General features: G+C 43.1%; 1 protein-coding gene across 1 annotated transcript in view; it reads right to left on the bottom strand.

The window, feature by feature from the left end:
• Nucleotides 1–13,044, bottom strand: part of LOC125467232 (multiple C2 and transmembrane domain-containing protein 2-like) — a 476,933-nt gene that overhangs the window by 222,789 nt on the left and 241,100 nt on the right. Inside the window, exons 9-10 of the mRNA XM_048562803.2 lie at nucleotides 7,169–7,333; nucleotides 3,945–4,075 (exon numbers count right to left, since the gene is read on the bottom strand). Coding sequence (XP_048418760.1) covers nucleotides 3,945–4,075; nucleotides 7,169–7,333 — 296 coding nt within the window. The remainder of the gene's footprint in view (nucleotides 1–3,944; nucleotides 4,076–7,168; nucleotides 7,334–13,044) is intronic.

Here is a 13,044-nt window from a genome sequence, read left to right as displayed (position 1 = left end):
TTGCACTCACCTATCACCATCCCACCTACCTTCCCCAGCCCCACCCCTTCTCTCTATTTATTTCCCAGCTCCCTGCATCCCCCCACCATTTCTGAAGGGTCCCAAGCCAAATCAACTTTCCTGCTCCTCTGATGCTGCCTAGTCTGCTGTGTTCCTCCAGCTCCACACTGTGCTGACTATTTCTGGGCAATTTTTAATGAACTTTTCTCCCTACCCTTTCAGAAAGTGTACTCTCCATCATAACAACTGTGTGGAAATAAATGAATTCCCTCCTCTCTCTCCCTTTTGGAAAATATTTCAATTCCGTATCCTTTGGTAGCAACCTTTCTCCTTAATTACTCAACCAAAATTCTTCATAATTTCAGTCACCCCTACTAAATTTCACCTTAACTTTGGAGTCATAGAGGTCTATCACATAGATGAAGGCCCTTCAGCCCATTGAGTCTGTGCCAGTCAAAAACAACAAACAAACTGCTTTAATTCCATTTTCCAGCATGTGGCCCATAATCATGCGTGTCTTAGCATTGTCAGGATACATCTAAATACTAGTGAGAACAGCCCAGCTTCTCCAAACTCTTCATGTAATTGAAGTCCCATGTACCTGGTGCCATTCTAGCAAATACCCCCATCTGCATCCACCCTCAACACCTCAACACCTTTCCTGAGGTTCTGGGTTCAAACTCATTGTTATGGCTGGATGCATGAAACACTTATCTGAACAGGCTCGGGCTCCTTTCTCTAGAAAAGAGAAGACTGTGAGGTGCCCCACTGGCAGATGTTAAAATAGTGACGATGTAAAGTGGGACAGGCGTTGAAAATATATTTCCATTTACTAGACAATGAAGTTGTTGACTTGCTCACCAAGCTGGCCTGTTCTTGTTCAGACGTTCCGTCACCAGGCGAGGTGACCTAAACAGTGGAGCCTCCGATGAAGCGATGTTATTCTACTCCACTTGGAATTTATACCATCTGGTCCCTTTTGGTGAGTACTGTCATTTCCGGTTTTGATCTGCGTGGGTTTGTACACGGAAATGACACTACTCACCGGACCGGACAGCATTATTTCCAAACAAAGTAGAATAACATTGCTTCCTCGGAGGCTCTATTGTTGATGCCACCTAGCATGGTCTGAACGAGAACCAGCCAGCTCGGCGAGCAAGTCAACCACCTCACCCACAACCCGAGCTACAGATCTTTGCCAAAACTTATTGGTCAATCGATAACTTAGGGCTACAACATTAAAAGATGGTCAACAAATAAAACCAAGAAAGAATCGGAAGAAACACATTCATCCAGAGAATGGTGTTGCTCATGAGGGCCATGTGTGGGAACTTGTTATGACATTGAATTGGTGGAGGTAAGTAGCTTAAATATATTTCAGAGAATATGTTTAAGTGGAAACAGATAAAAAGATGAGAATGTGAAAGGTAAAAATTTGCTGATTAGAAAGAATGAAATAAAGTGGGAGTGGGCATCCAGTCCCAAACAGCTTACACACTTGTTCTCCTTGGAGTTTAGAAAAATGAAATATTTAAAATTTTCAGTGCGCCTGACAGAGTGCATGCAAAGATCTTGTTTCCCCTTGTCAGGCAGTCCAGGATCAGAGGGTATTACCTCAGGGTACGGGCTCACACATTTTAGACACAAAGCGTAATTTCTTTTCTCAGAGGGTGGAGAATCTGTGGAATTCTTCAGAGGGCTGTCATGTCTGAGTTATTAAATATATTAAAGGCCAAGAGATGGAATGTTCATCATTAAAGGGGATCAAGGGTTAATAGAGGGAAGGGCAGCAAACTGGCGTCGAGGATTATCAGATCAGCAATGAACTCTCTGGATGGCGGAGCAGACTGGATGGGCCAAATGGACTACTTCTGTTCCTATGTCCTATGGAGCATTAAGGTCAGTATAGAACTATTGGACCAGTGCAGAACAACTAGACTGGTACAGAGCTACTGGACCAACATAGAGCTATTGGACAAAATGGCTTACTTCTGAGGTGTAAAATTCAATGAAATTTTAAGGTATTTGGGCCAGTAAGATTTGGGTTTGTGTGCTGAGAGGATGAATCAAGCTTTCATCCCTATACGAATCTGCTTTAAAATATTAACTCTGCTTTTGCATCCACAATAGCTGCCAAACCTTCTGTGTTTCTACAGCACACTATGTTTTTGTCTCTACCTTACCTTGAATAAATTCAATGGCTCACACTGCAAAAGAATTCCCACAGACTAATGTCCCTCAGTGAAAAACATTTTTCAGGACCTGCAGTGGTTCAAGACGACAGCTCATCACCATCTCCTCAGCAGTGACAAGAAACGGGCAATAGATGCCAGACTTGCAAGCAATATCCATATCTCAAAGATGAATGATATTAATCCAAGAGAAATGTCATCATTTCAACTCTTTTTCTTTGTACATGGGACTTGGACACTGCTGGTGGGACCTGTATTTATTGCCCATTCCTATTTGCCCTTGACAAGATGATGGAGAGCAGTCTTCTTGAACCGCTGCAGTTCACCATCAATAGGCCCACAGTGTCATTAGGGAGAGAGTTCCAAGATTTTGTCCCAGTGACCGTAAAGGAATGGTGATATATTTCCAAATCAGGATCGTGAGTGGCTTGGAGGAGAACCTGCAAGTTATGATGTTCCCATGTATCTGCTGCCCTTGTCCTTCTAGGTGGACTTGGCTCTGGGTTTGGAAGGAATGAAAAATGTTCATAGTTTTATGAGCTTTCCAGGCATAACTAACACCTGTGTTAGCCCAGGTTGAAATCCCATCTGCTCCAGAGGTGTGTAACAACATCTCCCAACAGGTTGCTGCCAAAGTTAACTGTCCACTGATGACTGGCCACTCATTTGATGAAGGTTGAGGAACACATCAAAAATCCTGTGACAATCAGGCACAAGTTTATAATTGGCAGCATCTCACTTCGATTCTGTGAAAGTCAAGATTTAAGACGCCACATCTATCCAAATACTCTGGAGGCCTCTGACATTTTCAATAAGTTTCCAGGACTTTACTCACTGAAAGCATCAACTTAAATAGAAAATTTAGTGATCTGGTGTGCTGTGTAATCATGACAAGCCTGATGGTTTAAAAATGTCCTTGTATATAAAATAAAACAATATAAAAATATTCTACTGCCAGAATGTTGTGCCATGATGTCTTAAAGCCACAAGGCCTCATTGGCTGTTCAGCAAACACAGACTGAAGTAACTAAAAATTCAATTGCTGTACTGTGAAGGTGGTCATACAATGGAGATTACATGAAAATTTCAGGTCATTGTTTAAAATCCAAGATGAAATGCTCATCATCCTTTTATTTGTAGTTTAGAGTTTTCAGAAGTAGAGTATCCTAGCAATCAATCACAAATCTGTGTGGACTTGTTGGGCTGAAGGACCTGTTTTCACACTATAGGGAATCTAATCTAATCTAACGTCCTCTGAAGGGGCTTGAAAAAGAGACAACAAAGTACACACGCATCCCAGTGGCTTTCTGGTTAATGTAGTGAACTTGCAATCCAGAGACTGTGGGGTGAAGTGTAACAAGGATTGGAGAAGCGAGTGGGTGGTCTTGTGCTATTTGTCTATTAAACGCTCAGTCTCCTTTAGGAGCTAAAAACGTTGAAAATGATCAGAAATGTTACTGAACAGTTACATAAATTGTAAGTAACTGGTTGACTCTATGGCCTTGAGGGAAGGACGCTCGCTCCCCTATTCCAGCTTAACACTCTGTCATTAACGCAACACCATCAGGGCAATTAGGGACAGGCAATAAATACAATCTTAGGAATGCCACCAACATGTCAGAAATAAATAATACAAACCCAGCGGTTTAGGCAGAATATGGATTAAATACTAAGTACCTTTCTTATTCCAGCAGCATTTTATTTGCATCCTTATAAAATTTGAAAATAAATCACAACAAATAAGGAGCTTACATGCCAAAGCTTGCTTCCTGTTTTTGGCTGCCTTTCCCACAGGCTTCCACTTCCAAAATATTTGTCCTGTTGCAGAATAGGTGGAAATTAAACCGTTCTCGCCACTGAGGATTTGTGCATTTGTATAGAACCTGGAGAGGAGAGAATGGTCAAGACATTCAGATTTAGGGAGACTTCCATGAGGAGAGAGCTGACGGCTAAGTTACTGGACTTTATCCAAATTTCAGGAATGGGACAACTACTAAGTAACAGAGCCATAACGCTAGTGGTTCCTGAGGACACAATCCGACAAATCAGCACAAGCTGCAGTTTATGGAGCATTTTGGATGTGTGATAAGACTTTCTACATCTATTAGCGATAACTTGCATTTATATAGCACCAGCAACCTGGTGAAATAGCCCAAACTGCTCTACAGGAAGGTCAAAAAAAAACAGAATATGACACAGAGACAGATGTAGAGTTTTCGGGAACGTTGGCCAAAATTCTTGTCAAAGAGACAGGTCTGTTGGAATGCTGCAAAGGAGAGAAGGGGAGAGAGAGAGAGAGAGAGAGAGAGAGAGAGAGAGAGAGAGAGAGAGAGAGAGAGAGAGAGAGAGAGAGCATGAGAGGCTTAGGAAGGAAATTCCAGGACTTGGGGCCTTGAGCAACTGAAAACGTGACCACCAGGGGTGAAGTAATGAAGATCAATGATGCACAAAAGATCAGACGGGTGCAGAGGCCAGGATGAGAATCCCAAGATGGGATTTGGAAAAGCTTTAAAAACTATTCTAAGGATTTTCAAAATACGGGGAGTATCTTTTGCAGAGAAGTACCAAACATTTAATGATCTCTAGACATACAAAATCACCGTTTATTTGATAAAGTGTCTCAGACTCCAGAAACATAAAACAAACACAGAACAACACTAGGCTGGGAAAGAATCTGTACCTTGGTACCTAAGATGGGGCCATAAGTGGTGACTACTAAACTTTTCACTGCACTCATGTGGGTACAGGTAATAATAAAGCTAATTCAATTCAATCTGTTTCAATAACACAAAAGTCTCTCTCATTAGTAAATTTACGTAGATTCACTCTCCTGTTTCTACACTTCCACACGGCCACATTTTAACACATGGGCCAACCTCCCTTGAGGACATACTGAAGGCACACACTGATACCTGCATGCCAACCAGTAAGCAGTGTCAACAGAACGAAGGATGCACTGTGGAGACGCATTATTTCCTAAACTCACTGGACAATTCAGCCAACACATAATTAGCATCTCTCCCTCAAAACTGTTCGTTACTTTTAAGGAGATGCTAGAGTTTCAGAGCAATTATTTATTTAATTGAAGGCACAGCTCAGGAGTGACAGTAAATACCCTTTTAATAACACTACTGCAGAAATAACTCCACAGAGGCCAGTATCCTGTCACTAAATCGCGCTTTATTTACATGTGCACAGTACTTGACACTGGTCCGGCTCCCTTCGAGCCAGCTCTCAGAGTGAACAGAACCTCTGAATTTCCTACTTCTATTTGTCAGCCAGGACTCCCTGATTGGGCTGTTAACCTGGTCCAATCAGGGAAGTCATATTCTATGAGGTCCACCTGGCTGACTTCTACACTCACGTTCATGCTCAATTCATTTTTGGGCTCAGAAAGGGAACAATGTGAGCTGTTCTATGTCTTCTTGCATGTTAAAGTTGGAAAACATTTCAAATTTTACCATAGATTTTTGTCCCTTTCCTCTCTCTTTAATCCAATTATTCTTTCCAGCTCTATTCCCCTTTGTGTCTGATTGATTTCAAAGCATACATGGGAACAAGAGTGTGCCACTCAGCCCTTCGAGTTTCCTTCATCATTGTGGCTGATCTAATTTTAACCTCAGTGGCATATCTCCAATAATGATTCATCCCCTTGGTGATCATGGATCAAATTCACCCTCTTTCTCCAATGTTTCTCTGCTCCCTTCTCAATCTTTAAATCTCTTTGGGAAAGGAGGCCAGCTAATGTTGCCATCCTTAACAGGGGTCCAGATACCCCCTCACTGTGCATTTCCAGCACAATACAATGCACCTACATTCAACCAGAAGGGGGGCAGCTGAACTCATGCCAATTGATAATAGGATGTCCCACTCTAGTGAGGTTTGGCCCCTTAATGTACAGCAAGTATTGGACTACAGTTGACTCGTCTGTGGGGAATTAGTCAATCAGCGAGCTGCCATCTTTCAACACAGAGATTAAACCAAGGGTGAACGTCCAAGATCCTGAGACGGGAAAGGGAGCTTCTCATTGTCCTGGCCAACATTGAACTCACAACCAAAACCAATTAAAATGGTCATTATCCAGTTCCAGAACGTGCAACAACAATAGAGACAGAAATTGCTGCAAAAGCTCAGCAGGTCTGGCAGCATCTGTGGAGAGAAATCAGAGTTAACATTTCAGGTCAAGTGACCCATTCTCAGAACTGAAGGTTGCTCGAAAAATGTTGGCTTTTATGCAAAGGTTAGAGTAGTGGGAGGGGATAAGGAATTAAACAATAGGCAGTGATAGAGCCCAAAGGCAGAGAAAAACAGTTGGACAGGCAAAGACCTTGTTGTCACACACACAATAAATTCTGAAAGGACTGCGGGTGTGTAAATCAGGAACAAAAACAGAAGTTGCTGGAAAAGCTCAGCAGGTCTGGCAGCCTCTGTGAAGACAAAAATCAGAGTTCACTGCTTGGGTCCAGGGACCCTTCCTCAGAACGTGTTGTCACACGGTCTGCTATGACACACAACCCATTGTTCACGACTAACAGTCCCCGTTAATAGCTATTCACCAAACTAGCCAGATTGTTACCTTATCCTTTGTCTATCCAAGTGTTCTTCTCCCTCTTTGGATTCTATCCCCACCTATCGGTTACTCCTTACCTCCTGCCCCAGCTCTGTCTTCCGTATAAAACCAAACATTTTTCTAGCAACTCTGAGGAATGGCAACTCAACCTAAAATTTTAACTTTGATTTCACTCCACAGACGCTGCCAGACCTGCTGTTTGTACCTTCGTTTCTGATTTATAGCATCCACAGTTCTTTCAGCTTTTATCCTGAATATGCAATATTGCTGAGAAGGAATTTGATGCCCAATTTCCCCAACAAAAAAATAAACCTACACTTCAAAAGCAATTCATTGGTTGTGAAATGTTTTGGGTTATCCCAAGAATATAAGGTAGGGTGCTATATAAATGCCCTTTGTTGCTTACCTTACTTTTGTACTTCTCCTCTCCGAGCCTGAATTTGACGTAGCATCCTTCAGCCGCATCTTCTCTGAACCCCCTTCCTTCAAACAGAGTGATAGTTACAATGCTGTCCCAAAGCTGGCTTTTCCAAAGGCTATCAGACAGGCAGATGTTCGGGATGCGGCTAGTCTTTTTAACCAATCACGAGCGTGGAGATATGCAGAAGACAGAGAGATGGTAACAGCAGAGCTGTAACTCATAGCGATCAACCACTTCAGTCATTGATTTAATATATTTAAATTACACAAACAAAAACTGCTTTCAGTTACCTGTGGGACAGAAAATAAGACCGTTAATCATTAAAGACACCCTGGGAAAGTATTTCACAAAAGGGATGCAGAATGCACTGATGCTAGAGGAACCCATCGCAGAGGTAGTTGGGGTATTTGTTAGGTAGACAGGCATTTAGTTGGGAATTTAGCAATTTAAAGGAGGCAGGAACTGCAGGGAACAGCTAAGAAACTAGAAGTGCAAATGGGTCGACAAAATCAGAAGTCACACAACGCCAGGTTGTAGTCCAACAGGTTTATTTAAAATCACAAGCTTTCCCAGCACTGCTCCTTCATCAGATTTCACCTGACAAAGGTGCAACACTCCAAAAGTTTGTGAATTTCAATAAACCTGTTGGATTATAACATGGTGTTGTGTGACTTCTGACTTTGTCCACCCCAGTCCGTCACCAGCATCTCCACATCCACGTTACAAAATTGCACAGCCCATTCCTCAGTGTGAAATTGTTAGAGGATTATCAGCTTTGCACAACACAGAGAACTGGAGGGGAGATGCTTCAGAAGATTTCTAATATGCAGATTCATATTTCCATTTTTAACAATAACTATTTTTAACAAAGTCTATCCATTTTCTGAGATCCAACTAAACATTAGTAGGAACATCTGTCACAGTGCAAAAACCAAGTAAAATTGGGGAATGTGGCATTCTGTTCTGATTTACCTACAAGATGGCAGCCCAACATGACCAAAATTTTCATTTCTAAGCCTGAGATAACACAGTGTAGAGCTTGGTGAACACAGCAGGCCAAGCAGCATCTTAGGAGCATAAAAGCTGACGTTTCGGGCCTAGATCCTTCATCAGAAAAAGTCTAGGTCCGAAACATCAGCTTTTGTGCTCCTAAAATGCTACTTGGCCTGCTGTGTTCATCTAGCTGTACATGTATTATCTCGGATTCTCCAGCATCTGCAGTTCCCATTATCTCTGATACATTTCTAAGCCTGATATCTTTTCTGAGGAAGGGTCACTGCACCTAAAAAGTTAACTGTGATTTCCCTCCACTGATGCTGTCTGAATTGCTGAGCTTTTCCAGCAATTTCTGTTTCTGTTTCTTATTTCTAGCATCCTCTGTTCTTTCTTCTGTCCCTCTGGATATCGAGGGCATTTTTCTGAGGAGACGCCATCATTTTCAATTTCCCTCACGATAGTTCTTTTTTTAAAAATTCTTTCCTCCCAATACCATACTTTCCCTCAGTTCAAAGGGCAGATACCTGGCTATCCCAACATCTTTGGGTGACCTGTCAGCACAGTTTATGGACTTATTCTGAGAGGCCTTGCAATGGGCCCTCTCTCATCTCTCTTAGAAACAGACCACTGTGCCTGGGATACTAAAGCCAAATTACAGCATCAGATCCAAAGTCACATCATTCCCCTGACTAACATGGTATCAGCTCCCTCTTGGTTGTTTTGGAGATTTCTGAAAGGTTTGCTTTTGCCTGAATTAGATCAAAACACTCCCTCCAACTCACGGGGTCAGAAACAAACCTTAGTGATATGCCTGCTAAATGCCACCCGCACTCTCTGCTCTCACAGGTCACATGGCGAACAAGACCGATGCAAGAAAATTCAAAAATCATCATATGGTTCTGGCGCAGAAGGCCATTCAGCCCATTGTGGCCATGTTGGCTCTCGGTAAGATAACTTAGCTCGTTCCTCTCCCTGGCCTTTTCTCCTCCAGCATTGCAATTTTTCTCTCAGTCAGTTATAGAATCATAGAAATGTGCAGTATGGAAACAGACCCATTACCTCCAACTTGTCCACCCTAACCTGATATCCTAAATTAATCTAGTCCCATCTGCCAGCATTTGCCCATATCCCTCAAAACCCTTCCATTCATATACCCATCCAGATGCCTTTTAAATGTTGTAATTGTACCAGCCTCCACCACTTCCTCCGGCAGCTCACTCCATACATGCACTATCCTTTGTGTGGAAAAGTTACCCCTTAGGTTCCTTCTTAAATCTTTCCCCTCTCACATTAAACCTATGCCTTCTAGTTTTGGACTCCCACACCCTGGGGAAAATATCTTGTCTATTTACCCTATCCATGCCCCTCATGATTTTATAAACCTCTTTAAGGTCACCCCTCAGCCTCCAATGCTCCAGGGAAAATAGCCCCAGCCTATTCAGCCTCTCCCTGTAGCTCAAACCCTCCAGCCCCAGAAACATCCTTGTAAATCTTTTCTGAACTCTTTCAAGTTTCACAACATCCTTCCTCTAGGAGAGTGATCAGAATTGCATGCAGTATTCCAAAAGTGACCTGACCAATGCCCCTTACAGCTACAACATGACCTCCCAACTCCTATAGTCAAAGCACTGACCAACGAAGGCAAGAATACCAAATGCCTTCTTCACTTTCTACCTGCGACACCACTTTCAAGGAACTATGAACCTGCCCTCCAAGGTTCCTTTATCCAGTCACACTCCCCAGGACCTTACCATTAAATGTATAAATCCTGCCCTGATTTGCCTTTCCAAAACGCAGCATCTCTCAAATATCAAAATTAAGCTCCATCTGCCACTCCTCAGTCTATCTGATCAAAGTCCTATTGCAATCTGAGGTAACCTTCTTCGCTGTCCACTACACCTCCAATGTTGGTGTCATCTGCAAACTTACTAATCACAATCCCTTTGGACACCAATGATTGAATCTGCCTCTAACCCACTCTCAGGCATTGCACTCCACATACAAACCGCTCACTGTGTAAAAAGGTTTTCCTCACATCACCTTTGGGGTTTTTTGTTGCCAGTCACCTTCAATCAGTGCGTCTCAATCAGGGTCTTCAACCCTTCAGTCACTGGGAACGGCTTCCCATTTTCCACATGCCCAATCCCCTCCATAACTTGTACTATTTCCATCAAGTCTCCTCTTGATCGCCACTTGTCAGAGAAGAACAGCTCCAGCTTTTCCAATCTGTCCCCATCCCTTGGAAACATTCTCACTAATCTGTTCAACACACTCCCTAATGCCCCCACTGACTTCTGAAAATGTGATGCCCGGAACTGGACGCAATACTGCAGTTTAGTCCCAGTGTTCTATAAAGGGTCATAGTCATCCAGTCATACAGTGAGGAAACAGGCCCTACGGTCCAACCAGTCCATAATCCCAATGAAACTAGACCCACCTGTCTGCACTTGGCCCATATCTGTCCAACATTTCTTATTCATGTAATTATCCAAATGTCTTTTAAATATTATAATTGTACTTGCATCCACCATTTTGTCTGGAAGTTCATTCCATACATGAACTGTGTAAAAAAGTTGCCCCTCAAGCCTTTATAAATCTTCCTTCTCTCACTTTAAAAATATACCCACTAGGCTCGAAATTCCCCACCATAGGGAAAAGGTCATTGTAACTTCCTTGTTCCTGTGCTGTATGCTTTTATTTATAAAGTGCTAAGATTCCATTTAATTTAGTAGTCACTTTCATGGATCTAGAAGCATAGAATCCCTACAGTGTGGAAACAGACCCTTCAGCCCAACAAGTCCACACTGACCCTTGGAGCACCCACCCATCCCTGGGCACTATGGGCAATTTAGCATGGACAATCCACCTAGCCTCCACATCTTTGGACTGTAGGAGAAACCCCCATGGAGACATGGGGAGAATGTGCAAACTACACATAAACAGTTGCCTGAAGGTAGAATTGAACCCAGGCCCCTGGTGCTGTGTGGCAGCAGGGCTAACCACTGAGCCACCATGCTGCCCCAAATCTGTTATGGTGATTCGACCATTTGGCCCATGTTGGCCTCACCGGCTCATTAAACGGGCGTCAATCCCTAGTGCCAATCTCCTCCTACTTCCCCATACCCTCACGCATTACTTTTATCTAACTAACCATCCGACACTCTCCAGAATGCCTCAGCTGAACCTGCCTCCACCTCATTTCCAGATAGTGCATGCCACAACCCCAAATACTCGCTGCGTGAAGATGTTTTTCCTCACTTCTCCCTTGCTTCTTTTGTAGATGACTTTAAATCTCGGCCCTTTCCTTAGAAACAGGAACAGCTTCTCCCCTATGAATGTTGTCCAGCCTGCTCATAAATTTGAAAAATTTAATCAGATCACCCCTCAGCTTTCTTCTCTTCCAAAGTAGCCCCAACTCCTTCAATCTTTCCTCTTAACTAAAGCTCCTCACCATTGGAACCATTCTTGTAAACCACTTCTGCACTCTCTCCAACACCTTCTCACAGGGCAGTACCCATATCAATGCTCCAGCTGAGCTCTAACAAGCATGGTATGCCTGACCTTCTGCTTTCAACAGTTTCTATGTATATACCCACAGGACCCCCTGTGCTCATCTCAGCAATGGCCTAGTGGTAATATCACTAATCCGTTAATCCAGCGATCCAGTAATGATCTGGGGACCTAGGTTCGAATCTTGCCATAGCAGATGATGGAATTTGAATTCCCAAAGAAAAAGTCTGGAATTAAGAGTCTAAACCCATTGCTGACTGCTGTACAAACCCACATGGGTTAACTATGTCCTTTAGGGACGGAAGACTCCATCCTTACCTCGTCTGGCCCACATGTGACCCCAGACCCACAGCTCTAACCAATTAGGAATGAAGAACTGTAGTGATGAATTTCTTTTAACTTATTTTTGTACCCTAGGCACATTTGTACCCAAGATGATGCAGGGATTGGTGACACTGTACATATTTTACTGTACTCAAGTATGCCCGTATTTGAATACATGTGACAATAAAACCTAAACTGAAACCTAAAAATGATGGCCTCTCTAGAGACAGCTGACCTTCCTGATCTTTCACTTTCAACAATTTGTATGTGCAGACCCAGAGGGTCCCTCTACTCCAATCCTATCATGGGTGTTTTGTGGGAGCTTTCTGTGTGTGAACTGAGTGCTGAATTTCCCTTACGTTACTTAACCTACTACAGTTCAGACATGTTCCGGGCTACAAAGCCTTTCGGACTTCCCGAGGTTATGTGATACGAGAAAGACAGGCACTGTTTAGAGTGAAAGTCGTGAGCTGTTTTCAGGGTCAAACTTCAAAGTGCAGGGGCCGTACCCTCTAGTGTAGGAGAGCGCTTGTGGATTTACATTTTTGTCAGGGGCAGGGGCGGGGATAACTTTTCAAAGAGGATCAAAGGATCCTGCTGATGCCTGGCATTTGCTGAAGATGGATAGCAGTGCTTATTTTTCTCTGAAAGAAATCTGCGGCCTACTATGTCTAACTTTTAAATTGAATGTTTATCTTGGAAGTGACTTCTATCTGGTCAATTCATGAGACTGCTCTTGTTAGCCCTGCGAGACTCATGAAAATGGATTCCAAAGTTAGCCATTAAAGGGCCAAGGGTGGAGGTAGGTAGTGGTAGGGGGTTGGGGGTGGGGGAGTGCATTGGTAGATGATGAAGATTGTTTCCATATGGCTGAACAGTATGAGAATAGGGGGGATGCAGGCGAAGAGAGTTGGCCTGTACACTGGCTAGATCTATTGACAGCCTCTTTACAACGCTCTCACATCTGGTCTATTGCTACTGATACTGGGAAATGTCGACATACTCTCATCGCTGAGAGAGACATCACCCTC

The sequence above is a fragment of the Stegostoma tigrinum genome, chromosome 33 (genome assembly GCF_030684315.1).
Source record: "Stegostoma tigrinum isolate sSteTig4 chromosome 33, sSteTig4.hap1, whole genome shotgun sequence".
Taxonomy (NCBI): domain Eukaryota; kingdom Metazoa; phylum Chordata; class Chondrichthyes; order Orectolobiformes; family Stegostomatidae; genus Stegostoma; species Stegostoma tigrinum.
The sequence above is the reverse complement of the archived record's forward strand: the minus strand, read 5'-3'. Positions and strand labels throughout refer to the sequence as shown.